Source organism: Podarcis pityusensis (assembly GCF_964106645.2).
Source record: "Podarcis pityusensis genome assembly, chromosome: 8".
Classification (NCBI taxonomy): Eukaryota; Metazoa; Chordata; class Lepidosauria; order Squamata; family Lacertidae; genus Podarcis; species Podarcis pityusensis.
Window position 1 is genome coordinate 14963699 of NC_138033.1, and position 26515 is coordinate 14990213.

Consider the following 26515-nt stretch of genomic DNA (forward strand, 5'->3'; position numbering starts at 1 on the left):
TGGGAGGGAAAGCCACACACAACGTGAAACGGGACGAACAATTTATTAAACAAGAATGTCATATTCCCCAAAGAGAAGTTACTCTTAACTCACATTGCTGCAGGAACAAGAAAGCTAGGCTTGGATCGAGGAAAGGGGCAGAGACTTGAGGAGGGGGAGATGCGTCGGGGTCCACGTCCCTCAAAATGGAAGGTTATGAGCAACACACTCAACTACAGGGAAGTACTGTCTCAACATATACAAAGCAACAACTCTCGCTCCCCACTGACCTTTGCTCTGACCCACCACTGCAATTGCAGAGATATTATTTTTCCTGCTTAGAAGGGTAGGAGGAGGTTACTGGTGGTTCTGTCATAACTCCTACACTGGCTTCTGCTTTCTGGAGGGAGTTGCAGCCCATGAGAAGACATGCAGAGCTCTCCCGTCTTTGCATGTAGGTGGGAATCGGAGCCCTAAGAGACACGGAGCAAGACCCATGCTGGGCGGCAGGCAGTACGGTGGCCCAGTAGGGACACCACACAATCCTGTGTTTCTGCTCCTTGAAACTTGCATAGCATCACCGAAGGAGGGCTAGTGCCCACCCCCTACAGCTCCCTCTCTGGGAGACACACGTCGCTTTGTGCCTCTGGACGCCGGCTCAGATGCCCTGGCCCACCCAGCTTGGGGGGTGGGGGGAGCCTGGCTGCTGTTTGGCAGCTACCAATGCGAGGATGTCACGCTCAGGCCAGCAGGCGGCTGTACTCGGAGAGAGCAGAGGATTTCTTCACACCATCCCAGATGCGAGCTGCATAGTGGAACCTGCCCAGGAGAGGGAAAGGAACATGGCAGTCAGCTTTAGCCCAGAGGCAAACTGGGTCCTACTGAGTTACCTGCTCTGTTCCACAATAGCCTCACAATACCCATAATGTTATGGCAAGTTAATCTGCATACGTATATTATTTATTTCTACTTTCAATTGGCAGATACTCAGATATGTGTGTGTGTGTGTGTGTTTGTGTTAAATTTTTGGAAGCAAGTAACAAGGGAGAAGGAGCACACTGGAAAGATACAAAAACCCCAGAAAACCGAGGCATGCAAAGAAAGGAAGGAAGGAAGGAAGGAAGGAAGGAAGGAAGGAAGGAAGGAAGGAAGGAAGGAAAACAGGGTAGAGAATCCATGCCTGACATAGACAAAACGCAGGTTTTCAAGTTTTTGTCAGCCACATCCTATTTCTAAATTTCTGTGTGCAGGAGAGCTAGAAACTTGCTTTAATATACAAAATGTGCTCCTTCAAAGGCAGATTTTACATCTGAAATCCACTTGTGCAGTGGGCCTGCATGCAAAGGAAATTTGGCAGCCCTTTCTCTGGCATACCAGAACAGGAGAAGGGCAGGCTTTTCACTCCTACATAAGGGTGACTGGGGCCCCTCTAAAATGCACTGTGGCTCACAACGCTACCCAGCTGCCCGCAACTCCATTTACTATGGCAAATTTACCTCTTGCATCTCCTGAGGATGATCTATATAGTGCACAACAGACTGAGAGTATGCACACTCACAGGAGTGAGGCAGCTTTCATTATGCAGTGAAACTCACATTGTGTTTATAGTAGAGGCATTCCTGACTCTCACACCCCTAGGTTTGAAATCCTCTTAAATCACATGAAAAGGTTAAGATGGAGCCACTTCAAAGGACGAGGTACATCTTATACAGCAATTTTTGCTCTGTTCTGAGCGGAAGTCTTCAGAATAACATACCGGTACTTTTAGACATCACAAAATGTCCAGTATATGCATCTCAGAATTGCCAGTTAAAGAGTCTGATGCACAGGTTCCTATCTCTGTGAAAACAAACTTTTCTTGCTAATTGGGAGCAATTAGTAATTTACAACACGTTTAAGTTTATGGCTTTGTTAGAAGTGTGGTTTTACTGCTTGTGATAGGTGCTGGTTGTTTTGAGCTTTTATAACTTTGCAATAAGCTTAAGGTTTTGTGGTTTTGTGACAAGAAACATTGTTTTAAGAAAGAAAATATTGTTTTAAGATAAGAGAATGGGGACTAGAAGGCTGGTAATGTGATTCTGGTCTGTATCACCTTTCTTGGTGTGGACATCACAGAGATGCAAAATATGTCTTCCTCCCCTATGTAACAGGCTCAGCTGGGTGACCTTGGGTCGAGGGAATTATTAACAGGACGCTCAGATCTGGGGTCTGAACCCAGCCAAGACCGGGTGGTGCAAAAGGCACAGTATTTGTCACGCTTCCTGGAAGGCAGGCATCTGCCAGCACATAAAGCGATGACACATTAACTCGCTAAACTCAAAAGGTAACCTAGCACCATCAAAATTAAGCTTTATTGTGACATGAGCTTTTGAAAGCAGAAGCATACTTTGCCGATGGGGAAGCTGGAACGTTATTTAATTACATAAAATCATTAGCGGGGAGAGCGACTTGCCTGACGAGAACGGATGGCTGATCAGATGCTCAATGGGCCTTGCAACCCACCAAGTTAAGACCCCTCTTAAGTTATTCTCCTATGCTACTTCAACCACCAAAATCTCTCTCTCTCTCTCTCTCTCTCTTACCAGTTCTTTTCGGTCAGGATGGTGTGGGAGAGCTGAGGCCGGGACATAGACATAATCTGGCTCCGAAGCTTGGCAATCAAAGACTGGAAACTGGGGTGCCCCTTGTACCCAGGCAGGAGGGAGAAGAGAGGGCTGCTCCCAGGGGCTGCAAAGGAAAGGAAGACAGGCGGGTTACTCCATCCGTTGGGGCATCTGGAGCCTTCACCAGAATGTAAACAGCCCTTTTCCAAAAGGAATTGTAATGAAAGAGAGAGGAAAAAAAACCTATCAAATTATAAAAAAAACTGATCCTGCGAGGAAAAAGCAAGCAAGTGATTTGTTACCTGGTGTAAGTGAGGTGGCAGTTCAAGCCATGATGGGGCCATCACCGCATCTGGCTGGGTTGGAAGGGCAGGCAAATTGCTGCACTGGCCCGAAAAGCCAAGAGGTCCTGGGCTGGCTCAGCCCCTCATGGAACACCGTGTTTGGGGGCTTTCAGTGGATTACACTAAACTGGCACCAACTCCACAGGCACAAGCTGGATGGAGGGACACCTTCACACAATCCAAACCTGCCCCCAGCCCAGCACACTGGGGATGCCGGTTGCAGTGTTATTTGGAGCAGCAGTGGGAAATTCAGTGGATGGATTTTGCTCTGTGCTCCAGGGTTGCTGCAATTCCTCGTATCAGGGCAGAACTATACGCAATCCATGCAGAAACCTAAATCACTAATGCAACATAATTCTGCTATTTTGGCTAAACAGGGTAGGCAATGAAATGTGCTCTTAAAGCCTACCCTTCCTGCAGTTTCCCCACCCCAACTGTTCTTCTAGTAAAAGCCTATCTTCAACCCAGAGTAAAAGTAAAGGTAAAGGAACCCTGACAGTTAAGTCCAGTCGCAAATGACTCTGGGGTTGCAGTCCTCATCTCGCTTTAGAGGCCGAGGGAGCCGGCGTTTGTCCGCAGTCAGTTTTTCCAGGTCATGTGGCCAGTATGACTGAGCCGCTTCTGGTGAAACCAGAGCAGCGCACAGAAACGCAGTTTACCTTCCCGCTGGAGCGGGACCTATTTATCTACTTGCACTTTGATGTGCTTTTGAACTACTAGGTTGGCAGGAGCAGGGAACAAGCAACGGGAGCTCACCCCGTTGCAGGGATTTAAACCACTGACCTTCTGATCGGCAAGCCCTAGGCTCTGTGGTTTAGACCACAGAGCCACCCGCATCCCAAGTTACCCAGAGTAGATTTTTGGGCATTGAATTACAAGAGGATCTGTCCTGGAGTGTCAACACAAGGGGGCTTGTGAAGAAGGCGCAGCAGAGACTGTACTTTTTGAGAATACTAAGGAAAAACCATCTTCCGCAGAAACTGCTGCTTGCCTTCTATCACTGTGCCATTGAGAGCGTGCTCACTTATGGCTTATGTGTGTGGTACGGAAGCTGTACTACCCAGGACAGGATGGGGTTGTGCAGGGTTGTTAAGGCAGCAGAGAGCATTGTTGGCTGTCCACCTTAGAGCAGATTTATGCCACAAGGTGCCATAGGAAGGCACTGGACATAGTAAAAGATCCATCGCATCCTGGTCACTGTCTCTTCGAGCTCCTGCCGTCGGGATGGAGATACAGGACGATGAAGACAAGAACGAGCCGTCTTAAGAACAGCTTCTTCTCCAGAGCGATCTCGGCCCTGAATGGGAAGCCCGGACTTTGAAAGTCATCTAATCTCCCTTGCTGTATTATACTGTATTGTTTAATTAGTGTTTTTATGGAGCAGTCAAGTAATTTCGTTGTCCCCGAAGGGGGCAATGACAATAAAGATATTATTATTATTATTATTATTATTATTATTATTATTATTATGAGACCCACTGAAATTAATGGACCTAACATAGACATGATCAATTGCAATGGGTTTACTCTGAGTAAAAGTGGAATACCACCGCATCCCGTTAAGCTCTTTTTTTGAGAGAACTAACTTGGCAGATCGCTGGAAGGGAAGGATTCTGAGCGCACAAAAGAGCTAAGCCTGTTGCCATCCCCATCCCATCTTCCACCCAGGAGCCACCTGCAGCTAATTCATATGAAAAAGAAAATGGTAGGCAGGTGAAAGCATTTCTAAGGCTGATGTAGGACTGATGCTGTGCATTGCTTCTCTTTTTCAGTTTTGATTTAGTATTTGTATCTGCCTTTTCAAACAACAACGCTGTGCTCGAGGTGGCTCGCAGTAGCAATATAAAAAAAATCAGCAAACATTGCAATCACTGTAATCATATCTAAAGCATGGCAGTGTATAAATAAAGCAGAAAACGAGTTCAGCAAACAGTGCCATTCAATACAAACTCATAATGAATCAAAATACCAGAAATGGCTGCTGAGCACCAGCCCTGCTCTCTTGCTTGAGTCAATCAGCATGCATCCCTTACCTGCTCACATGGTGATTTAAATATTAAATGTGGATTCATTTATGTTGGGGACCAGTTTGAAGAGGAAGCTGCCCAGAGGCAGAAGGCAGTGGGGGCTTCAGCCCTTCTACCTGTTTAAATATCAAGCCAAAGGGCTGGAGACACAGCTCCAGCTACTCACCTGCCCTGGGCAGAGCATCATCCGAATCGCTGTCCATAAATGGAAGTAAGAACAGGTTGACCTCTGAGTCCAGGTAACTTTGAGGAAGGCCAGGAAATATGTTGCATTCCAGCATGGAGAGGGTGCCTGGTGGAAAGAAACAGTGCGGTTAAGCAGACGAACTGTCTTCAGATAACAGGAAATACGATTTTCTGGGTTTCCGGGGCTTAAGAGGTGGCAGCCAGGAAGTCATTGCTGCCTGCTGGCCGACTGGGTCAGCAACCTGTTGTATTTGGTATGCATGAGAAAGCCCAAGTCTCTACATCGCCTCCTTCGGCAGGCTTCATCTTCGAGCTATTTTAAGCTCCACAATCTGGCCTTTCAAATAGATTGGAAAAAGGCACATTACCCTTATATTTCAGGTGAGAGTGCATCATAATCTTGTCAATAACCAGGTGCATCTGCTTCAGGTTCCGGGGGCAGAAGTTCTCCCTCTTGGCTTTGTTCTGGAGAAAAACTAGGCACAGAGAGAGAGACGTTTACAGATGTCCTAAATGTGCCTGTCCCAATTGTTCAAATCTAAACAAGAATAAATAGGGCCATCCCCACCCTAAACCAGAACTTCATCCAATTGTGGCGCTCAAATGAAGAGGAGTTGTCTCTCCAGATTTCTGAATTGGCAGCTGTTAACCGCTGTGGGCGTTATTTTGCCATGTCTACAAGGACGCTGCATAAACACACAAGCTTGCAGCTTGGGGAACCTCAGCTGTGTTTCAAGAGAAGAGATGGGGAAACAAGGAAACGCCAACTAAGATGCCGTCGGTGGCCTCTTTCTGCTTTGCCCCTTGTTTTCACCATCCCATTCCTTCTCCGGCCCTTGGGTCTCTGCCTCTACCCCCCACCATCCTTTGCTTTCCACCCCACGGCCCACTCCAGATCCCAGGGCCAGCTCCAGGTGTCATGAGGCCCAGGAAAAAGAGCTCTCTGGTGGTCTCCCTCCTTTATTGGTGGGACATTGTCTGGTTGTGATCCAGGCAGCACCAAATGGCTGGAGGCCACTTAAATTTCCACAATGCCCTGAATTAGAGGTCTGGTGGAAAATCAGAACTGCTGCTATGCCTGGCCACCAGTTGCTGCTCTCATTGGGAGTACCCAGATGTAATTTTATCTTTCTTTAGGGAGGTCTTTTGAGCAGGTGTCGGCTGTAGGCCATCACAGGATCCGGCCAGATGCAATCACTCTTGGAGACAGGATACTGGGGTGAGGATCCAGCCCAATAAAGACGTGCTTATGCTGTTTCGTACCAATGTGCGGGTAGTATTCTGTGCCCTCATCCGAGCCAGAGGAGCCGCTGGATTCGTGACTGGGAGACGGGGTGGAGGGCTTTACCATCTCAGCTGTCTGCAAAAACCTGCAACAAAAAGCCAGCAGCGGTTGAAGACTAGGAATAATATTTTGCAATGAATAAGGAAGATGAAGCATCGTCTGAATAGACGTTGTCCCACCTCTGGTGGAGAATGGAAATACGGCAGGATCTTTCTGCTACCAGCCATTTTAAAATTTTTGCTGTTGCAAGGGAAACAAAGTGATACCAATTCTGAGCACACAAATAGCTGGAGCAGCTTTAACGATGGCAACAGAAGCATGAAGGTGAAAGAGGCATTTTTCTTTTTCTTTCATCCAGAGATACTGGGCTAGCTCCTACTGGTTGGCATTAAGATGGCCAGTTAGCACCCACAGAAACAGATACCCCTGTACTGTCTGAAATGGACCAAACCCAACCAGCCCATCGCTATCAGACATACACTCAGAACTTACAATACAAAACAAACATTTTTTCCTCTTGTCAAGAGCGCTTCAAAATGCATAGCGCAAAATACTGACTTTTCGGAAATACTGGGTTTTTCTCAAGGATTTTAAGTACCAACAAACAGGAGAGTCACCAAAAGAAAAAATCCATTCTCAAGACTGCGATTTTTTCCTCAAGATCAGCCCTAAAATTTAGCTTTTGAAATCTCTGGAATTTCAAATATACCCGCACAACTTCAGAGCTTAGGAAACAAAATGAGGACTTCCTAGTGCTTATCTGAAATCTATCAATTCCCTTAACTTACTGGTAACAGCATATATAAAGAACATGAGGTCCTATATTTTGTCTAGTAATCTCCAGTTAAAAGACACCCAAATCCAATGCCTAATGAAATCTTAGCGACTGAGTAAAATTCCCAGTGCCCAGAGGGTCATATCTTCAGCATCCGGTATAGATGGCACCTCTCTGCAGCTCCCAGATGCAAAAGAAATTATGCTTTATTTGTATTAAATTATAGAGGTAGCAAAATCACCACTTCTGGGAACAAGTTGCATGCTACCCAAATGTAGAATTCAGGTTCAGGTTTGAAGGGAAAGATTATGCCCAGCCCTCTTGCTTAGGCAGCAGAAAAATGAAGGGGCTTAACTCCTGACCCTGAGGCACTAGGGCAGGCTTCCTCAAACTCAGCCCTCCAGATGTTTGTGGCCTACAACTCCCATGATCCCTAGCTAGAAGGAGCAGTGGTTAGGGATGATGGGAATTGTAGTCTCAAAACATCTGGAGGGCCGTGTTTGAGGAAGCCCGGCCTAGGGCCTTTGGTTTGACTCTTCTGTTTCCTACAGCTGTGTGACTAGCATGTCTCACCTGTACAGGCTCAGATCAGTAAACCAGTCTTGTACCACGATGACCACATGGCAGACAGTGAAGAGGAAAGCAGCAATCTGGAGGGACTGGAAGGAAAGCAGATGTGAGTAGGAGACGGGTCAGGGCTTGGGATCTCAGGGTACAAGGTTTTGATTTGTGCATGCTCTCAAGAACACAGGCCAAAGGACACCTTTGCTCCTGTGCTGAGAGCACCATGCTTCAAAACCAGCCGCACTTTTGGTGGGAAACATCCTTTGGCATTATATGGGGTCAGACGAGTTTATTGAAGGGACAAGGCCAATGAAAAAAGAATTGAGGGCGAGTTATATTCTAAGGATTACAGAAAATAACAGAACTGAGCCAGGAAGCTGGCTTGAAAAGGGCAGGAATTCCCCATTTCTCCAGCTTTGTTTTCACTTATGCCTTAGCACTGTGAGGACCAAAGGGACAGGGGAGCTACCTGTCTCTATACGGAGGTTCACCCCCATCATCTGCCAGGTGAAGATTCTGCAGCTTATTCCCTAACATCCACATCCGCCACCATCACCCGACACATACAAATGGTCCCTACCTGCATCTCAACGTAGGTATGAGGCAGATTATACTCCGGAGGCAGCTTGCGGTCATTGTTGATCAAGTGATCTAGAATGGAGGGACTGAGAATGGGCTACAGAGAGGGAGAGGGAGAGAAAGGAAAAAACCTTTGGAGGGTTTTGTTCACCCTAATTTCTAACCTGAGGCTACCCTGTTGTCAGTCCTCATTTCTTAGCTAAAGCTAGTCCTTTCCTAGGACACTATGTTTTCCTACTGAACGATGTTAACTCCTTCTCAACAATCATGGATGAAACATTATATCCTGTGAATTGAGAACGTGACCAATTCATATTCTTACCTGTTTTGTCATTCTTCACTCACCTAGATGCTCAACAAATTTGGTACTCACATAGCTCCAATCTCTCCTTTCTTGTACCCCATCTAACAAACCCAGTGGATCACTTTCTGCTCTCCAGACTGGACTAGCTACTCTGTCCTGCTATCCCACACTCTGGTAACAGATGTCTTGTGGAAGAGAAGTGTTATAAACTGCCTTAAAGATTAGCTGCCTTGATTAAATAAGCTTCAATCTCACAACAAAAACAAACAGATCTTTCAACAAAGGTATTTGGGGCAAGGCAATGAAGGTCTGGCATTTAAACCCATCCAGGGTCTACTGAAAGTTGCATGGAGAATTCTCCAAAGATAGTCGGAGGCAATTGCAGAAAGATGACCAAAGCAGAGACCTGAGTGTCAAGGAAGATGATACGCTCCTGGGTGATGAAGAAGTCGATGCCACTGGTCTGGTTGCCCCCACGCTCCTTGATCTCCTGGCTCTGAGTGCGGAACACATAGGTTCTGGAAGAAAGGATTGGCAGGAAAGAGAAAGCAAAGTTGATAAATCTATATTGAATTCCACTTGTGGCAGTGAAGACTGATCACTGACTGGCTGAGCTGGTGCGAAGGCATGCAGTGTTCAATCATTCCTAGTGCTTAAAAGAAAAAAAGATGAGAAAATGTCTGCAGCCACACATGTCAGTGTGAGGGAAAGAAAAGCTGTCAGTTTAGCAGAGATTATAATCTTATTTAGATACTGGGGACAGGAACAGATTCATGAGGCTGTGTTTTAACTGTTTTTACTGTCGTGACTGTATATCACGTTGAGATGATTGCGTAGAAGGCAATGAATAAATTGATGACGACGGCGACACGGCAAGCTTAGGGCTGGAAAGAGATTCTGGGATGTAGAGAATCTAAGGGGCAGATATCTCAGAGACAAGGTGGTTGAAGGAAAGATTCTAAGTACACAAATGAGAAACAGATGAAGGAGTCTTAAGGGCAGAGGGGATAGGGGATAAAAACCATTAAGAGGAGGTGGAGGATGAATGTTACATATTGACTTGAATCGGTCAGTTATTTGGCTTAAGGCTTCAGCGTCAAATAATGTCTCCAGCCAATCAAAATCACAAGGCGATAATCTTCAAAGCTTTATTTTCAGCATGCGCAAGGTGCATTGCCCTGCATCTTCAGGCAACCCCACCCCCTAAACAGCTAAGAGGATCTCCCAACAGAGGAAGTCTCCCCCCCCCAACTACTTTCCTTATTCATTCTCTCAACTTCATCACCCAACCCTTTGCATGAAACAGCCTGACTCTGCAGTTGTGGTTAACGGTTCCCCTGAGCCAAGCCCCCAAATTACCTTTGATCCTCTTCAGGCTGGTTGGCGGACAGCAGTGACATCACCATGGATTTGCCTGTGCCCTGCAGTCCCAGCACCCCAACCACCAGCACATCCGTTTGGTCCAGGAGATACTAATGTGGGACAGAGGGGGGAAAACACTTGTAAAACATAACCAGCTAGGACAGAAATCACAGGAGTTTTAAAGAGAGGGATTATCTAGGTATTGTTACCATCGTTTCTCAGCGCGGAGAAATGTTCCCAGAGAAATAACCCATCCCCAATGCAGGCATACTTGATCACAGAACAAGTGCCGAGCAATTATAAAGTGGGATTACTGGGGGAGCGCAGGAAAGCTGCAGGAAGAGGAAGGGGGGCAGATGAAAAGATGGCCAGTAGGAAGCCCCTGGACTTTCACAGTACCTCAATGGCGCTGTCACACCAGTTCATTTGGTCGTCCACCAGCTTGATGCTGTGTTTCATCTTCTCCGGGGCTAACAGCTTGGCCTGGCCAACCACAGCTGGAATGGCAAGAGGGTCAGAGGTCAACAGGGGCCAGGTGAGAAGTCCCACATAAAGGTTAAGTGCATCATTATTTATTTAACTGATTAGTCGTTTAATGAAAAAATTAAAAAAAGGTTGCCAAACAGCTTACAAAAAAAGTGAAAAAGGCCTAATGGAACAAAACAACGCATTCCAGTGAAGTCATTCCAATAACCCATAAACAAAATACGGGCAGTGATCATTAACAGCTTTCAAAAGTCCCATTTACTCCCCATTAAATATTGCAGCTCTTTCTAGGCATTTCATAAGGTGAGTCTGACTTTCCCAAGTTCTGCTCTGCCCTACTTCTTGTTTGAACTTTCGCCAGACATTCCCATACAATTCCAAGTTCCCACCCCCCCAGTCACAGGGACTAGCACAGTGTTCCCCAAACTTTTTACACCTACGAACCACCCCACTGCCAGATTAAAAGTGAAGACACAGCACATACACCCAAGAGAGGATATGTGCAAGATTTCTCCATTGGTGCCTAGCACAATGTGTGGGACTTCCCATTTAACAGCACTTCGCAAAGGTTGGAGCTCCCTTTGCTCGGTAAGTACAGGGCCAGTATCAGGGACAGATATAACTGTGCATCTGCTGAGGCCCACAGTACCTGCTACCACCCTCCGGAGTTTCCTGGTCCTGCCACTCTTCCTCTTCCTATCACTGCTTGCTCAGTCACCCCCTTTCGAGTATGCAAGCAATGACAAGTGGCAACTCCTCTGGGCAAATGTGCAAAGCATGCAAGAGAGTGGGCAACAGTGACTTGGGAGGGGAGTGAACATGCTGCCCTGAGCCCCACCACCATCCTACAGCAATGCAAATGGAATGGACACCAAGTCAGAAATGGTGCAACTTTCTGAGTTGCTGGCGATTCCAGAGTGTCAGTCCATTGTTGTGCAAGGGCTTATCTAGGCATCTTAACTCAGGACTCAATCCTTTGCACGCTTACCTCAGATTAACCCCCAATGAACTCAATGGGACTTATAGTTTTGAACAGATGTGCATCGGATTGCGTTGTCACCCTCTCAGGTTGATGCCGGTGCCTTTATTTTGGGTGGCCACACAAAGTGCTGGATGTACAGTGGTACCTTGGTTCTCAAACGCCTTGGTACTCAAATGCCAAAAACCTGGAAGTAAGTTTTCCAGTTTCTGAACATTTTTCGGAAGCCGAACATCCAATGCGGCTGTCGGCTATTGTTCCCGGGGAGCCTGCACCAATCAGAAGCTGTGCCTTGGTTTTCAAACATTTCGGAAGTCAAACGGACTTCCGGAACGGATTAAGTTTGAGAACCAAGGTACCACTGTATTCAGTTATGTTGGCCAATTCACCAAAGCACACTTCACGAGGCCCGGTGACACAGTGGACTAGAATCTTACTCTTGAGATGCTTTGCATACCTGACTGGCAGGGGTGCTTCTTGGCACTCTGTCTCTCATGGGAGTTTATTACAAATCAGGGCCTTAGACTGGTTAATTTTACAGTGGTACCTTGGTTTATGAACTTAATCCGTTCCGGAAGTCCATTATTAAATCAAGGCGTTCTTAAACCAAGGCGTGCTTTCCCATAGCAGAGGGGACTCAATTTACAAATGGAACACACTTAACAGGAAGTTGAACATGTTCTGCCTTCAAGGCAAAGTTCACAAACCAAAACACCTACTTCCGGGTTTGCAGCATTCTTAATCCAAGTTGTTCATAAACTAAGCTGTTCTTAAACCAAGGTACCACTGTATTTGATGCAGCGTGTAGACAATGCATTGGGCCCTAATACTTCCTCCATGCCCCTTCTCGCCTAATCACAGCTGGCCTCTGCAGCACCCAAAGTTTTAGTCTGGAACAGGCCAATGAGGCTACACCTCCGGAAGTTGCCATCTCTCGTGACTTACGGTCCATGACGCTGCTGGGTGCAGTTGAGCCCATGCCCCGATTCTGGATCTGGTAGACTGGCTGCGTGGGGCGCTGGCCCTCCTTCTCCACCTTGGCAACAGCAGCGGGGGGCTGAGCGGACGTCTCCGTTGCCCCCGCGGAACCTTTGCCTTCCTCCCGCGACTTCATCAGCACAATGGGCTTCTCTATGGCTGGGGCGGCGGCAGGTGCTGGAGCAGGAGTGGGGGTTGGGGTCCCCTTGGACTGTGAGGACACAGAGGCTGAGGACACAGAGGCCGAAATCCAACATCTCTCTCGGCCAGAAACGGGAGCACAGCCTCATTGGCTCAAATGCAACACTGCCTCCTTCCCAGAGCTGGGCACATGACCCCCCCCGACCTCTGTGCTACCTAAAACAGCCGGGGTGGAAAAGAGGAGTCCCTTCTCTTGTGGGTGTCTACGCTCCAGATTCCTTGTTCCTCCACCTCACCCTATGTAACTTCTAAAAGGGAAATTCACACAGAGAAGATAAAATGAGAAGAGGAGGGAATCAATCTCTCTCTCTCTCTCTCTCTCTCTCTCTCTCTCTCTCTCTCTGTGTGTGTGTGTGTCTGTCTGTCTGTCTGTCTGAATCCCCAATCCCTTTTCAAACAGAGAGGTAAGGAAAGAAAGAATTGGCAGCTAAGAAGTCCACAGAATTCTCCACTTAAGGAAGTAGATCAGAGTACATAATTTTATATGTACCCCTCCTCTGCACAGTTCGCACCATGCTCAAGGTGACTGACAACATGGGGAAAATAATTGCGACGAACAAAAGTAACCAACAAATAAAACATTAAGAAACACAAAACTATTCCCGCATCACAAAATCTAAAATAAAGACACAAAAAACAACAGCAACAACAGCCCCCATCTACCCACCCACCGCCCTGTGATCTTTGGCTGAAGGGCAGCATACAATAAATGAAAAATAAATAAATGATAAGCTCAACAATAGCCCAGCCCTAGCTGCTAACCTCTAAGCTTTCTATTAAATATCAACTGTCGATGAGTGACAGTGTCAATAACTTCAGCTAAGCTTTGCATGGCAGGCCTGTTGCTCAGGAGCAAGCGAGAGCAGCCACAGGAGCTTACTGGCCTCTTCGGAGGGCAACCATGGGATCGAGCAGGGGACTAAGGCCCATCAGGCCACAGCATGCTGGCATTTTGTCTCCCAACCTACCCTTTCTGCAGGTGGCTTGGCCAGGATGATGGGTGTCTTCTGCATCACGGTTCCCACCGGCTCATCCACTGGGTCCTACAAGGAGTAGAACAGGGTCAACTTGGGGACCCACGTCGCTCCCTTACCTTATTCCCACCGCAGCCAAAGCGTGGAAATTACCCGCCGGTCTCGCTCGCGATCCCAGGGGACGTAGTCACGATCCCGGCCCGGCCCAGACAGGCTCTGGTGACCCAGTTCCTTGTCACGGTTCCAGCGGCGACGGCGCTCGTACAGCCCAGGCTGGCTGTGCCCCGATTCGGACATGTGGAAGCAGGACCTGGGAGGCGGAAAGACAAGTTAAGAAGCTGAATAAATAATAGTAATATCTGAGAAACAAACTTTAGTCTGAGTACATAAACAGCAATTGTCACCTGTTTCCGCAAGGATGCTAAGAGACACTCAAACAGAAGGTTTTGGGGAAGGGTCAGAAAGATGCAAGCATAGAGCAGAGAAATATAACAAAGGAAAAGGGCTCTGCCAAGGCCTCTCTTCCTATTTACATTGTGATCATGAGTCCTTTGCCTGGGGTCTCAGCTTGGGAGAACGTGGCTGAGGTGTAAAATATGTGTATAGAAGAAGGTGTCCTTCTCCAGATCAAGGGCGATACTGAGAAACCTTTGAGGGTTGGATTCAACTATACCTGCCGTACCTGAACAACCCTTCACTGGGTTGTTTCTTGGTCACGCTGGGGTGTGACTGAATGTTGAGAAGCAGCATGTGCAATGCCCACACACGCAGTGATTATTAAAAATGCTCCAAAAACCAACAGGGAGTGGGAATTGCTTTTTCCTCTGTAAACTATCAGTCATGAAAACCAGAAGACCAGAAGTACAACTTGGAATCGAATATTCTTCCCTTGCCTCTGAAAGTCCAGTCGACTGAGTTTCAACCACAAACCTACCCATCCATTTCCCAAGGCATAATCCATACCTCTTGAGATATAGGAATTTGGGCCATAATTCAAAGGCCTCAGGCCCTGAAACCTGCTCTAAGGTGGGCTCACAGCTCAGCAAGAGGATGCAGAGCAGCCTCAGGTTCCATCCATGTCAGAACTAATCAAACACGAAGGCAGGACTAGGAAAGACCCTACCTGAGGACTTAAGAACAACGGCTGCCACTCAGCGCTGGGCTGGATCATTTGCCTTCACCCATTGGGTGAGTTGCACCACTGTTGTTGCTTTTTAAAGGTGGTGTTTTGTTTTTTGTAAGGCTAGGACCCGAACCAATGAATTCAAGAAAAAAGATTCTGACTAAACATCAGAAAGAACTTTCTGACAGCAAAAGCTGTTTGACAGTGGAAGAATCTCCCTTGTTTTGATTTCAGAATTTTTCTTTGGCTTCACAAACCACTGGAAGCTTTGCTGAAGAGCGTCATATAAATGTTTGTAAATGTTCCTTGATCTTTAAAGAGCTGTGCTGTATACATTCCGATAGGCGCAACATTTTCTCCTCTGTACCTATCAAAATTCCCTCCTCCATGCAATTATTAAAAATATAAGGGCCCTGCTTGCACTTTAAGGTGACCAAGTGCAAGGAAGGGAGTGTTGAACCTGGCACTATGTTGCAGTTTGGGATCAAAAGTGGGACTTGGATCAGCAAATTACTTTAAGGTTACTGGCCTAGATTAAACACTCATCTGTCTCAATGGCTGCATCCAGATAGAATAAAGCTAAGCCATGAGTAAGCATGGCTGGAATAAACCTAGCCTCCCTCCCAGTGATAGCCACGAGAAGATCAGGAGTTTTTGCTTCTAGTTTTTGATTACCAGTTTTGGCTTCAGCATTACGTCCAAACTATGTTTAATCCTTCCCAACCTGATGCCCTCCAGATGTTCTGGACTACAACTCCCATGAGCACTGGGTGTGATGACAGTTGCAGCCTAAAATATGTAGAGGTCACTATGGTTTGCTGAAACTCAAGCTAGTTCCCTAAGCCGCAGTGTGAAGTGACTTTGTTTCAAACACACCATCGCTGAGCTTAACATGGACAATATGGCATGATGTGGATGATCAAAACATGAAGCATAAGCTTCTTTATGTCCACGCTGGGAGATAAACAAGGGGTATACCAGCCTGAGGGGAGGGGAGGCTTGTTATTGTCACAGTAAACCATGGTTGCTGTTGCTTTTTATTTTTGCAATGTCTGAACACAGCCAATGTAAAGCAGCTTTCCCGGATCTCGTTTCAAATGTGAGAAACCAACCCTGCGGTGCTCATTATAGCTGTGCATTAAGCACCTCAACAGGCAGCCGCAGAGGACAAGATGGAGATGAGTTAGCAACCTGGAGGAAGAGAAACGGATTTACAGTAGTCCGCTTAAAGTTTCCATGCAAATAAAGAGAAGCTTGTAGGGACAAAGAGCAAAGTAAACATGCCTTGCTTAAAAATAAATAAATAAGAGTACAAATGGAGCATGGGAGGCACATGAAAATGATAATGCTTCGGAGCATGTGCAGAGTGTCTCACAACTTATTAATTTAACCACCTCCATTTACAGGGAAAGTCTCCAGGTCTGAAGTCATGGCTTCTACCCAAGGTCTAACCATAGGTTGTTGTTCTGGGCGGGGGGTGGGGGTGGGCAAGCAAAGGGACTATATTAATTGGCGGAGGGATACACTCATATAATTCGGTTTTTAACGTCACTAATGCAGTATACAGCGGAGGGATATAGAGGAAAATAAGATCCAACAACCAGCGGATGGATACCGCAAACTCATTTTAACGTGAAGCGGAAGGATACTAAGGCAAAACCCGGAACTACCCACTCCGTCCCAGAGAAATACCTGAGCGGCAGGGCGGTAAAAGCCAGCAGCCCCGCTTACGCGGGAAAGAGATCCTCCGAGCGTCCCTTGAGGCAGAAGGTAGCCTTAGGCGGCGATAACACCTCGTTGAATGCCGGTTGGAACGCGGTCCTGCGAATCAGCGCATCTCGGAAGGTAGCAGGGTTGCGGACCTCATCGGCCACCGTTGCTTGAGCCAACGCGCATGCGCTGGGCGTCATTTCTCGCTCCGGGGACGGGTGAGCGCCGTTGGCTTTGGATTGACGCATGCTCAGTCTGCGGCAAGTGTGTGCATTGCAGCGCTGCTTTCGGAGCCTTTCGTTTGCCAACCAGCGTTGCGGAAGTAGTTTCATTTGTGCGCATGCGTCAGAACCGAATAACACGCGTAGATGGATCTCATTCCGGGGGCGGGGCGAGAAACCAGAGCGAGGCAAAAGGCCAGGCAGGGCGAATGGGGTAGGCGGGGCTTCCCACCTGGAATGGTAGTGGCGTGTAATGGTTGGAGCAGAAAATAATAATAATAATAATAATAATAATAATAATAATAATAATAATAATAATAGCAACACAAAACTTTCCCCCCAGCTATTAACTAGAACTTGCCAGAAGGGGAGTATTTTGGTGGTGTTAATAAATAAGATCATAAAAATAAGTAGAAGTGTGTAGCCAAAAAAACTAAAAACAACCCCTTGCTGCCTAATTCAATACAGCATTCAGTGCAATAAACTCGTTTACTCTGGAGTAGGGGGACTCACTGAGCTACAGGCTGCGTCAGGTCAATCGTGTCTTCAGTTTAAAAACTTTTTTTCTTCCTGCATTTGCCTGAATCCCCGTTTAAATCAATCTAAGCTAAATCCAAATCAAATGTGGAAATTCACAAAAGGCACACAAGCATCTCCTTGAGCCCCCTTTGGGGAGGGAAGGTGTCACAATACTACACTAGCAGCAAAAAACCGCTCCGGGAAGAAGAATTCTGTGGAGACTGAAAACAAGAGCAGCCAACTAGGATCCAGACTCGCAGCAGCCTTATCCACGTTAGGCTCGCTTTGTTCTCACACCCTTCCTTTCCCTCAATCCGAATGGACCACAGCTTCGTAAAGCCTGATCAGCCCTGCGGTTCCTTGAAAAACAAAAGACCGCCCCCGGAAGCCTTGCTCGGGCTCAGAGTTGGATTGGAATAGGTAATACCAGTCCTAAAAGGGTGCCTCGGAGTCTTTGACTCTGCCCCATCCAAGAAGCTTTGTTCACAGCATGAGACTCAGGTTTCGAGCCCCACGTTGGGCAAAAGATTCCTGCCTCGCAGCGGGTTGATCTTCGCGGTCCCTTCCAACTCTACAAGTACTTCCAGAGCATGTGCAGGGTGCCTTTCAGCTCCCACGGGCTTTGAAGCATCCTGACTTGGAGGGGGGGGTAAAGGTCCCCGGGACCACGAAGGGTGGTGAGTCCCAGGCGACCCTGCGGCGCCATTAAGCTGAGGGACGGAGCACGGGGCAGGGAGTTCCGCAGGTCACCCGAAAGCGCTTGGCTGGGAGGGTTAAGGGGAAAGGAATCGAAAGACTACAACTCCCAGCAGCCTCTGCGCCGTCGCCACCCCCACCTCCCCAGCAATCTCCGGGCTCGTTTCCGGCCGGTCGCCGTGCGCCTTGCAAAAGGGGAGGCGGCGGCCGCCGCAGTAGGAAGAGCAGCGGCCGCGGTGCAGAAGGTCGCGTGCGGCGGGCGCTCCCCGGAGCGCGGGCTCTTGCGGATGCCCCGGGGCGCCGCCCTCCGAGCACCATGCGGGAGGGTCTGCTGGGCTGGCCCGGAGCAGCGGCGAGGCCTGCGGGACACGCCTTGGTAAGGTCGAACTGGAGCAAAAGGAAGCAAGTTTGCAGCCCGGGGGGAAGGGGGCGCGCCCGCAGCCAGCAGGCGACCCGATCCCTGCAAGGCAGAGAAAAAATGCCTGCGGTTAGATGCTAGGCGGGGCTTGGAAGGGGAACTGGCCTGGATTCGCCCCTTCTGTATAAAACGCAGAAGAGGAATTGATTCGCAGCGGAGGCTGCTCGAATGGGGCGCTGCCCCACCGACTCCAGCCTGCCCCAGCTGCATGCCTTCCTACTTACTGCTAGTCCAAGGGGAATCACTGGCCGCCAGCTTCCTGCTCCTCCCCAGACTCAGAGTTGCACTCTCAGCAGGGAGGAGGAGGGGGACAAAGCTAGAGGATTAGTTGGCTCTGCCTGTCATTGAGTCTCATTCCACCCAGGGTGGGGGTTTCTGCCATTCATTCTGCTGGTCCCAGTGGAGCTAAAAGAGGGTTTCCGTTTTGTGTGGCATGCGCACTGCTTTATCAACTGATGGTGTGCTGTTATGTCCCACCCCCCCCCAAAAAAAACAACAGCTGCAGCACATGGCCAGGATCTCTGCACCATTACCGCAAGCAGGAGCCCATCTAGTGCTGCACACCTTCATACAGCTGTCCCAGCAGGAGCTAGGTGGTCCAGTGACCTCCCTCTGGTCTACAGTCTGGATTCAGTCTCCTCCTTGTTTTTGCAGAGTTACGCTTGTGAACTGCAGTTCCTGAGCTTTAATTGTGGGAATGGCAGCCAGATCTGCTGTTCAAGGCACGTAATCAGAACTCCTAGGTTAGGAACAGGAGCAGCTGCCTTCTAGTGAGTCAGGCCATTGGTCCAACTAGCTCCTGCTGCACTGGTGCTTCCTAAATATCTCCCCCCCCCCCCCCGCCCCTCCAACCACTTGAAAATTGCAGAGGGTCTTGGGGGACCGCTTAATGATTTTCCTGCTTGCTGTAGCAGTTGTAACATGCTGTGCCAGACGCCGCATGGTTTTTAATTGCATTTTAATGAGCCGTAGACCACCTGGAAGAAGCTTGTGGGCCACAGAGACCAGTGCCAGTCTACACTGGCAGTGACTTTCCAGGGTTCCAGGTGGGGGGGTCTCTCCCAGCCCTCCTTGGAGCTGCCGGGGATTGAACCTTCATGCAAATGCTCTACCAGTGAGCTGTGGCCCTTCCCTAAAATGTGCATGGCTCTGTTTCCATTTGAGTGCAAGGCATCCTTGGCCAACCTGAAGCTCCCTCCAGATGTTTTGTGCTACAACACCCATCTGATGGGACTGGGAGTTGTAGCCCAAAGCAATTGGAGGGGGCACCAAGTTTGTGAAGGCTGGCTTAAGGGCTAGCGCAGCAGGGAGACTGGGAGTCAGATACTGCAATGAGTTGTCAAGAAGCTGCTGCTGAATCTCTCAAAATGGCAACCTGGAATTGGTGGAGCTTGCATGTTTGCTTAGGAACAAAAGTTATATGGAAAAGGGGGAAGGTGCATTTTTTCTACAGCCCAATAATGCAGCTGCAACTGCTTGGTATGAGAGCTTGTGGCCTTGGCGGCATGGGGGGCTCTCTAGATCCAGGACTCCGGGGTCCCTCTTTCAGTCTTGCCCTATGGGCCCAACTGGAATTGATCAGCAGAGTCATCTTTTCTGTTCTCCTTTCCCCACTGTCCCAAGCTCAGCAGGTTGGCCCATTTTGTTGTCTGGGGTGCATCAGTTTCCCATATGACACGGCCCGCAGTTGTGAATTCTGATTTTTCAGGAGAAGGCGAGGATCGTTCAAGATGTTTCTCCTCATTTCAGGGCGCTATGGACTTGGCAGGGATGGATGTTGGAGCTGAAATTGAACTGACGGAAGATGGGTCTCTGGATGAACTGCCTCTGCACTTGGTATGCAACAGGGTCTCAGCTCTTCTCCCTGTGGTGTGGGGATATCCAAATTGCTTCGTCTTTATAGATCTGCACCAACACGTGGCTTATGAGGGTGGTATGAGAGGCAGAGGGTACCTGGGGTTCTGCACTCTTCTCTGTACTATCCCACTCACCCCAATCTTGCATTTTGTCTAAATTCTGTGTGTTTGCCAGCTGTTTACCTTACACTAACCCAGAAGGTTACATGGAGCATCAAGTATACAGTGGTACCTCTACTTACAAACACGATCCATTTCGGGGTGCCGTTTGCACCCTGAAAAATCTGTAAGTAGAGCGCTGCTACTGCATGTGTGCGAAACACAATAGAGCGCATGTGCGAAGTGTACAGATTGCTTCTGCGCATGCATGCGTGGCGAACCCAGAAGTAAACACTTCAGGGTTTGCCATGTTCGTAACCCGAAAAGCCACAACGTGAAGCAAACATTACACAAGGTATGACTGTACTATTAAAAATATTCTGCTTTTTAAATAATCCCCATTACCCTAAATTAAGCCTTGTTGCTTATAGTGGTGAAGAGCATGAGCAGCGAGCTGGCAGTCCTGTGATGCAGATCTTTGCCCCACAATGAACTTGAGCAGTAGCCTTAAATGCAAGTCACTGTCTTGTATCTTTTACATGGGGATAACTTGGGTTTGCTTTGCACAGTCATTCTTCTTAGGATTGTCAAGAATAAACCTTTGATTCGTTTGAGAAACAAGCATATCACTACTAAATATTGGGTTGAGTCCATTGTTGGCTTTGCTCAGAGTAGGCCCATTGAAAGTAATGGGCAGGACTAACTTATACCCATGGAAATTAATGCAACTAACTTTGGATACAGCTGGATTCAACCTATTTGTTTTTATCTTGGTCTCCTTCAGAAGTGTGTGCAGAGCAAGGCCGTAGTCCACTCTCAGGGGGAAATGGTTTATTGTATTTATTTACGTACATTGATACCCCACCTTTCTTCCATCGATGGAACTGAAGGTGGAATCCCTGTGGTTCCTTTAAGGTCGCCCATCCAGGCCCTGATACATCCCAGACCTGCTTAGCTTCAGCAAGGTGGTGGGCTAGTGTATCATTCAGGAATTGTTTGAACTAGGCAGTGTTCTCCGTCCCAAATCTTTTAGAGGTTAAATGGGGAACCTGTGGCCCTCCAGATGTTAGATTCCAAATCCCTGGCCTTTGCCCATAAGGGCTTCTGCAGACAGGAGCTGGGGTCCAACAGCATCTGGATGGCCACAGATGCATAGGATTGCAGTATAAATCCTGATACATAATCATACGCTCCATACAAACCTTTTGGCATTCTCTGGGCTTCAGCAGAAGCCTCACTTTCCCCCACGACTTACTAAAACTAGGCAGGAGAGCCCATGGGGTCAAGGTGTTTTTCTGCCAAGGATCTCAGACATAGGCTTGGGATTCTCACATTCATTTTCTAATCACATTCTGTTACTTGAAAACATGTTTGGTTTGGGTTAGTTCTTTCTCCTTTTTCTGCTTCTTTTACTTCTCTTTTTATAACTGGTTTGACTTTTTTTGGATGATTTTATTTTGATCTGTGATTTTGTTGTTGACCACTTGGGGATGTTGTTTTAGAACAGAAAAGCAAGTGACCCACAGCTGCCAGAAATCCCATCCGACAAAATTACTCTTGGTGTCCCAAGAGTCCGCCAAGCCTTGCATTTTGCAACCATAAGGCTAGAAACTTAAGAGAGAGAGTCCTGAGTAGATCGAGAAATGCTGAGTGGATTGAGAAATGCTCAATACTTGTCTTCTGTTCCCTTCCTCCTCCCACCATTCCAAATTTGGAATTGTGACGTGCGCACAAATGTGTCTGCAGCATGTGATGCTTAATGGTGTCTGGTGTGTTGTTGTTTTTTATTGAAAGTATTTCAATTATAAAGGAATAAAGTGATGGAGAAAAAAGGGGGAGAAGTGAGAGGAGGGAAAAAACAAAGATGTGTATAAGGGAAAATATATATACATGCAAAAATGCACTGTAATATACTCCCATGCATTCTTATACAGCAGGCATGTCCAAAGTCCATTTTGGGGGCCGAATCCGGCTCACTGGTCGGTTTAATCTGACCCCTATGGCAGTTTATTTCCTGGGGCAAAATCCTAAAAAAAAAAACCTTAACAACTTCAACCCTTAAAAAAGCTCAAAAACGTGTGGGTAAAATCCTAAACCTCAATCCTAAAAAAAGGATAACAACTTTAGCTGACCCTTTGGTCGGCCCTCATGGCCCTTCACTTCATCAAATCTGGCCCTCTTTGAAAGACGTTTGGACACCGTTATACAGGGTGAGTCCTTTAAAAAAGGCCCCATGGACACAGAGTACACATGTTCCACGGGGCCTCTTTTAAAAGACTCACCCTGTATAAATTGATGTAGTTTTTTTTATCCTAAGCATATGTAGATATTAATAGCCTGCTACGTTCTGTATCAACTCATTCTATTTATTTATTTTTTTGAAATATTTTTTATTAATTTTACAAAATAAATTTCACATCTACCACATTTAAATTTTTAAACCAAACAAGATTCTTCCAAATCTTACAACTTCCCTCCTCCCCTCTGTGGGCCCTTTATATGTCTAAATCAACTGCATATTATAGTTCTTCCACAATATGGCCCTCCAAAATATCCACCGTCTTTGTAACGTTGCAAGAGTTACTGAAAGCCTGCCAAAGAACTCAAATGATTACAGTGTTCTTTTAAATACAGTCTATATATGTCCCATTCCCTATTGAAGCTTTGATCCCCTGTATCAGCTCATTCCAAACAACGTCCTATTTTTCCAAACAAAGCCTACATCTGTAAGCAGGAATGGTGTCTGGTGTTAACATCTTCTCTTAACATCTCTCTTTCTCCTTCCACCACCAGGAAAATGCCAAGAACTGTCTCTCCTGGGAAACCCTGGATGCCTCCAGCAGCGATGACGACGGGGAGGCCTATTTCACCTTCTACCTCCCCACCCGGCGCCCGGCCCGGCCTGCTCAGCGCCTCCCAGCTCAGCGCCCGCCAGCCTCCCCCTCCGCCCGGTCTGCCGCTTGCGCAAAATGGATCCCTCCCTTGTACCCCTGCCCACTGCGCCCCAGCCTTCCCGCCACCCCTGGGAGCCCGGCGTTTGGCGCTTACCAGTGCCAGAAGTGCCTGCAGGTCTTCATGGAAGAGTGGCACTACGCCCAGCACCTCAAGGACCATGCCCAAGAGGAGCTGCAGAAGCCTGTGGCGCCACCACCCCGCGCACGCTCCCCGCCCCGCAAGCTGCGCTGCCTGGAGTGCGGCAAGCGGTTCCTGCACCCAGAGCACTTTGCCCGGCACACCAAGTGGCACCTGAAGCTGGTGCGGAAGGGCATCAAGGTCTGCCACAGGAAGGGGTGCAGGCGCTCCTCCTCTTCTTCCTCCTTCTCCACTTCCCCCGCCTCCCAAGCCGCCTATGTTTACAAGCCCGCCGAAACGCAGCTGGGAGCAAAAGGCGCGTCCGGCCTGCCGGCTGCGCAGGAGGCTCCGGGGCAGCTGAAGAGGCTCCAGGCGCCCCGGGCCCAGAAGGCGGGCAAGCGGAAGTCCTCCAAGCACCAGAGGAAGCTGCCGGCTGCCAGTGCTCCGCCCACCGAGGGCCTGCTCGGTCCCGCCCACCCGGGGCATTCGGTGGCCATCTTGGACGGGGACGTCGGCGTGGCCCTGCTGCAGCCGTGGCAGAAGCAGGAGGCCATCTTGGAAGGCCAGGTGGCGGGGGGCCTGTTCCAGCCGGCGGTCATGAACGCCGACAACCAGATCATCATCCTGGACGGCGACGAGGCGGAGGTGCAGGCCACCCTCTTCGACAGACAGGGGAACGTCAACGCCCTCCGGCCTCTTTTCCTCCGGGCCGAGGAGCAGGCGGCCATTTTGGACGCTCCGGTGAGCCTGAGCTCCCTTCAGTTGGGCGGAGTCAATAAGGACCAGGCCGCCCTCGCCGCCGGCTGGGTCTCCCAGAACCCTTGCACGCTCCTCCGGACTGTGCTGCTTCAGGCGGACGAGCAGGGGGCTGTCATGGACGGCCAAGCGGAGGCCAGCCCCATGCAGCAGGTGATCATCAAGACCTCGGAAGGTGCATCCACGCTGTATCTGGACCCGGACCCTCACCTTTCTTCTGTGGACTTGGCCACCCTCCACTTGGTCCCTTTGCACCAAGAGTCGCAGTTTATAACCGTCCCGTACGGGAACGCATTGACCTTGGACAGCACAGATCTGGCCTGCGACGGGAACGGGGCTTGGGAAGAGCCCCAGGCCGCCACCGTGCAGTTCTCGGGGTACGTGCCAAACCCGTGTCAACAAAACAAGCAGCCATCACCCCCGGCGACCGCCAGCCTTTCCCCCAAAGGCTCCGTGGTTGTCCGCCTGGTCCCCGGCACGTCCGGGGGGGACCACCCTGAGGTCTTGGACCTGGAATACGACATGGGTGGCGGCATCCCTGTGGCCTCTGAGCCGTGGGAGGCAAACGGGAGGGCTGGCCCAGAGGCCTACGGTGCCGAAGTGGTGGCGGCGGCAGAGGAGGACTTCATCGTGGTGGAAGTGGACCCTGACTCGAGGGGCCCCAAGATGGCGGCGGTGAGCCGCCCCCTCAGCAGCCACAGGCGGCGGGCCTCCAAGAGGAGAAGGGTTCGGAAGCCGGCCAGACGAAGGAGGACTGCGTGGGGCTTCCGGTGCCCCGATTGTGGGGCACGCTACAGCCGGGTATCCCAGCTCCGCGCCCACCAGAAGTGGCCCCGGCGCCGAGGGCGGGGCTTCCTGTGCGAATGCGGGACTTCCTTCCGTGGCCTGCTGCACCTCCTGAGGCACCAGCTGCAGCACCTGGAGGAAGCCCTCTTCATCTGCGCGGCCTGTGGGAAGTCCCTCAAAGGGCACACGGGCCTCGCCAGGCACGGCTCCTGCCACCCTCGCCCGGCCCACTTCAGCTGCCCGTGTGGAGCCAGCTTCCGGCGCCTGTCCCGCTACCTCTGGCACCACGTGAGGAACCAGCGGCCCGGCCTGCGGGTGTACACCCTCTCAGGTTTCCTCCCCTCGAGCTGAGCCAGGTGGGCTCGCTCAGTCAGGGCCCCAGGAATATCTGGAGGTCCTGTTGAGAGTGGACCCCCAGCCTTTCGCCCACCAGTCCCTTGGCGGTTTGCCTCGTATGTCTGGGGAACCGAAGACAAATGGCTGCTGCTTTCGGGGGAGCGTTAGTCTGACACGGTTTACTGGTTGTGAAGCTTAACTTGTTTCTGTTGGGATGTATTTCTTTTGTTTTGTTCCCCTCCCCCCATGTAATTATGACTGTGAAAATTAAAACAGCAAAAGATGCTGAGTCCATCACTCTTTGCTTACCTGCAGGGGGAGGCCTGTGTGGTAGCAGAAACCTGCGTTTCTTATGTGGGTTGTGTTCACAAGAGGTAGGCTGAGGTGTGTAGGCTGGGATTGTTCAGAAAGGCATGGGCTGCAGCGTGAGGCACAGAGTTACCTGGAGGGGCCAGCTCCCATCATCCCTGACCATTGGTTGGAGTAACCAGGGCTGATGGGAATTGGAGTCCAACAGCACCTGGGCGGGGAACACATCATATTGGCTGTCCTTGGTGTAGCAGCTCAGCAGTCTCAGAACACATTTGGGCTGACTTCAAAGGTGCCCCCAATGAAGCAATCAACAGCTTCTTTTCATATTGTAAGTTATTTTCAATACAGGTACCTAAACTAGGGATGGCAATGGTAGAGCTACTGTGGATCCAGCCCATTGCCATTTTCTGTATCCACATGAATGCAGATTTAATTACCGTAAATTTTGCTCCATAACACGCAGTTTTTTCCTCCTAGAAAGTAAGGGGAAATGTCTGTGCGTGTTATGGAGCGAATGCCTACAGATGGTGGGGGAATCTGCTGCAGCCGTGAGCAGTCCGTGGCTCGCTTTGAAACAGCAAAGCGGGTGTAAGCGGCTCCTGTCAGCTAGCGGAGCCGGGGAGGAGGGAGAGAAGCAGAGCGGGAGTTGGCTGCTTTAAAACAACCCCCGCTCTCTGTCCCTGCCTGCAGTTTTTTGCTGTCCGATTTTGGATTAGCCACTGTAGGGGCTGTGTGTGTGTGTGTGCTTGAGCTATCGTTCTCCTCCTCCTGCTTCCCCTTCACTCTCCCAGCGCCCCTGTGACTTTAGAATTGACACTCTGTGTGGTGTGAGGGCTCCTTCTCCTTCTCTTGCTTCCGTTCACTCCCCCAGTGCCCCTGCGACTTTAGGCCAGTTCTCTCTGTGTGTGTGTGTGTGTGTGTGTGTGTGTGTGTGTGTGTGTTTTGACCTCACTGCGCTTGTTGGGGGAGAGTGTTGGTCGCAATT

At 49.2% G+C, this 26515-nt stretch overlaps 2 protein-coding genes across 6 annotated transcripts; one reads left to right on the top strand and one right to left on the bottom strand.

The window, feature by feature from the left end:
• Positions 1-24: 24 nt before the first annotated feature.
• Positions 25-16616, bottom strand: SMG9 (SMG9 nonsense mediated mRNA decay factor). Of its 2 annotated transcripts, XM_081018970.1 has the most exons (14): positions 16442-16616; positions 13780-13936; positions 13621-13695; positions 12419-12662; positions 10408-10505; positions 10006-10118; positions 9053-9164; positions 8344-8439; positions 7773-7858; positions 6403-6509; positions 5508-5615; positions 5120-5245; positions 2562-2706; positions 25-798 (listed from the first exon to the last, which is right to left on the bottom strand). In XM_081018970.1, the coding sequence occupies exons 2-14, from the start codon at positions 13921-13923 to the stop codon at positions 720-722; spliced, it is 1533 nt and encodes a 510-aa protein (XP_080875096.1). In that variant the 5' UTR covers positions 13924-13936; positions 16442-16616; the 3' UTR covers positions 25-719. The 2 variants fall into 2 exon arrangements, with proteins under 2 accessions (XP_080875096.1, XP_080875097.1); XM_081018971.1 differs by lacking the exon at positions 16442-16616 and having other exon boundaries at positions 12419-12679; positions 13780-13843.
• On the top strand, positions 16461-25512 carry LOC308484121 (uncharacterized protein). Of its 4 annotated transcripts, none has more exons than XM_081018706.1 (3): positions 16461-16594; positions 20063-20149; positions 23062-25512. In XM_081018706.1, the coding sequence occupies exons 2-3, from the start codon at positions 20069-20071 to the stop codon at positions 25231-25233; spliced, it is 2253 nt and encodes a 750-aa protein (XP_080874832.1). In that variant the 5' UTR covers positions 16461-16594; positions 20063-20068; the 3' UTR covers positions 25234-25512. The 4 variants fall into 4 exon arrangements, with proteins under 4 accessions (XP_080874832.1, XP_080874831.1, XP_080874829.1 ...); XM_081018705.1 differs by having other exon boundaries at positions 16559-16677; XM_081018703.1 differs by lacking the exon at positions 16461-16594 and adding an exon at positions 16684-16894.
• Positions 25513-26515: the final 1003 nt, after the last annotated feature.

Coding starts and splice junctions, on each gene's coding strand:
- SMG9 (XM_081018970.1), bottom strand. CDS start 13,923: ATGTCCGAATCGGGGCACAGCCAGCCTGGGCTGTACGAGCGCCGTCGC. Junction 13,696..13,779: donor ATCGCGAGCGAGACCGGCGG/GTAATTTCCACG, acceptor TACTCCTTGTAG/GACCCAGTGGATGAGCCGGT. Junction 2,707..5,119: donor TGATGCTCTGCCCAGGGCAG/GTGAGTAGCTGG, acceptor TTTCCTTTGCAG/CCCCTGGGAGCAGCCCTCTC.
- LOC308484121 (XM_081018703.1), top strand. CDS start 16,706: ATGCTCAGTCTGCGGCAAGTGTGTGCATTGCAGCGCTGCTTTCGGAGC. Junction 16,895..20,062: donor GGCCAGGCAGGGCGAATGGG/GTAGGCGGGGCT, acceptor TCCTCATTTCAG/GGCGCTATGGACTTGGCAGG. Junction 20,150..23,061: donor ATGAACTGCCTCTGCACTTG/GTATGCAACAGG, acceptor TTCCACCACCAG/GAAAATGCCAAGAACTGTCT.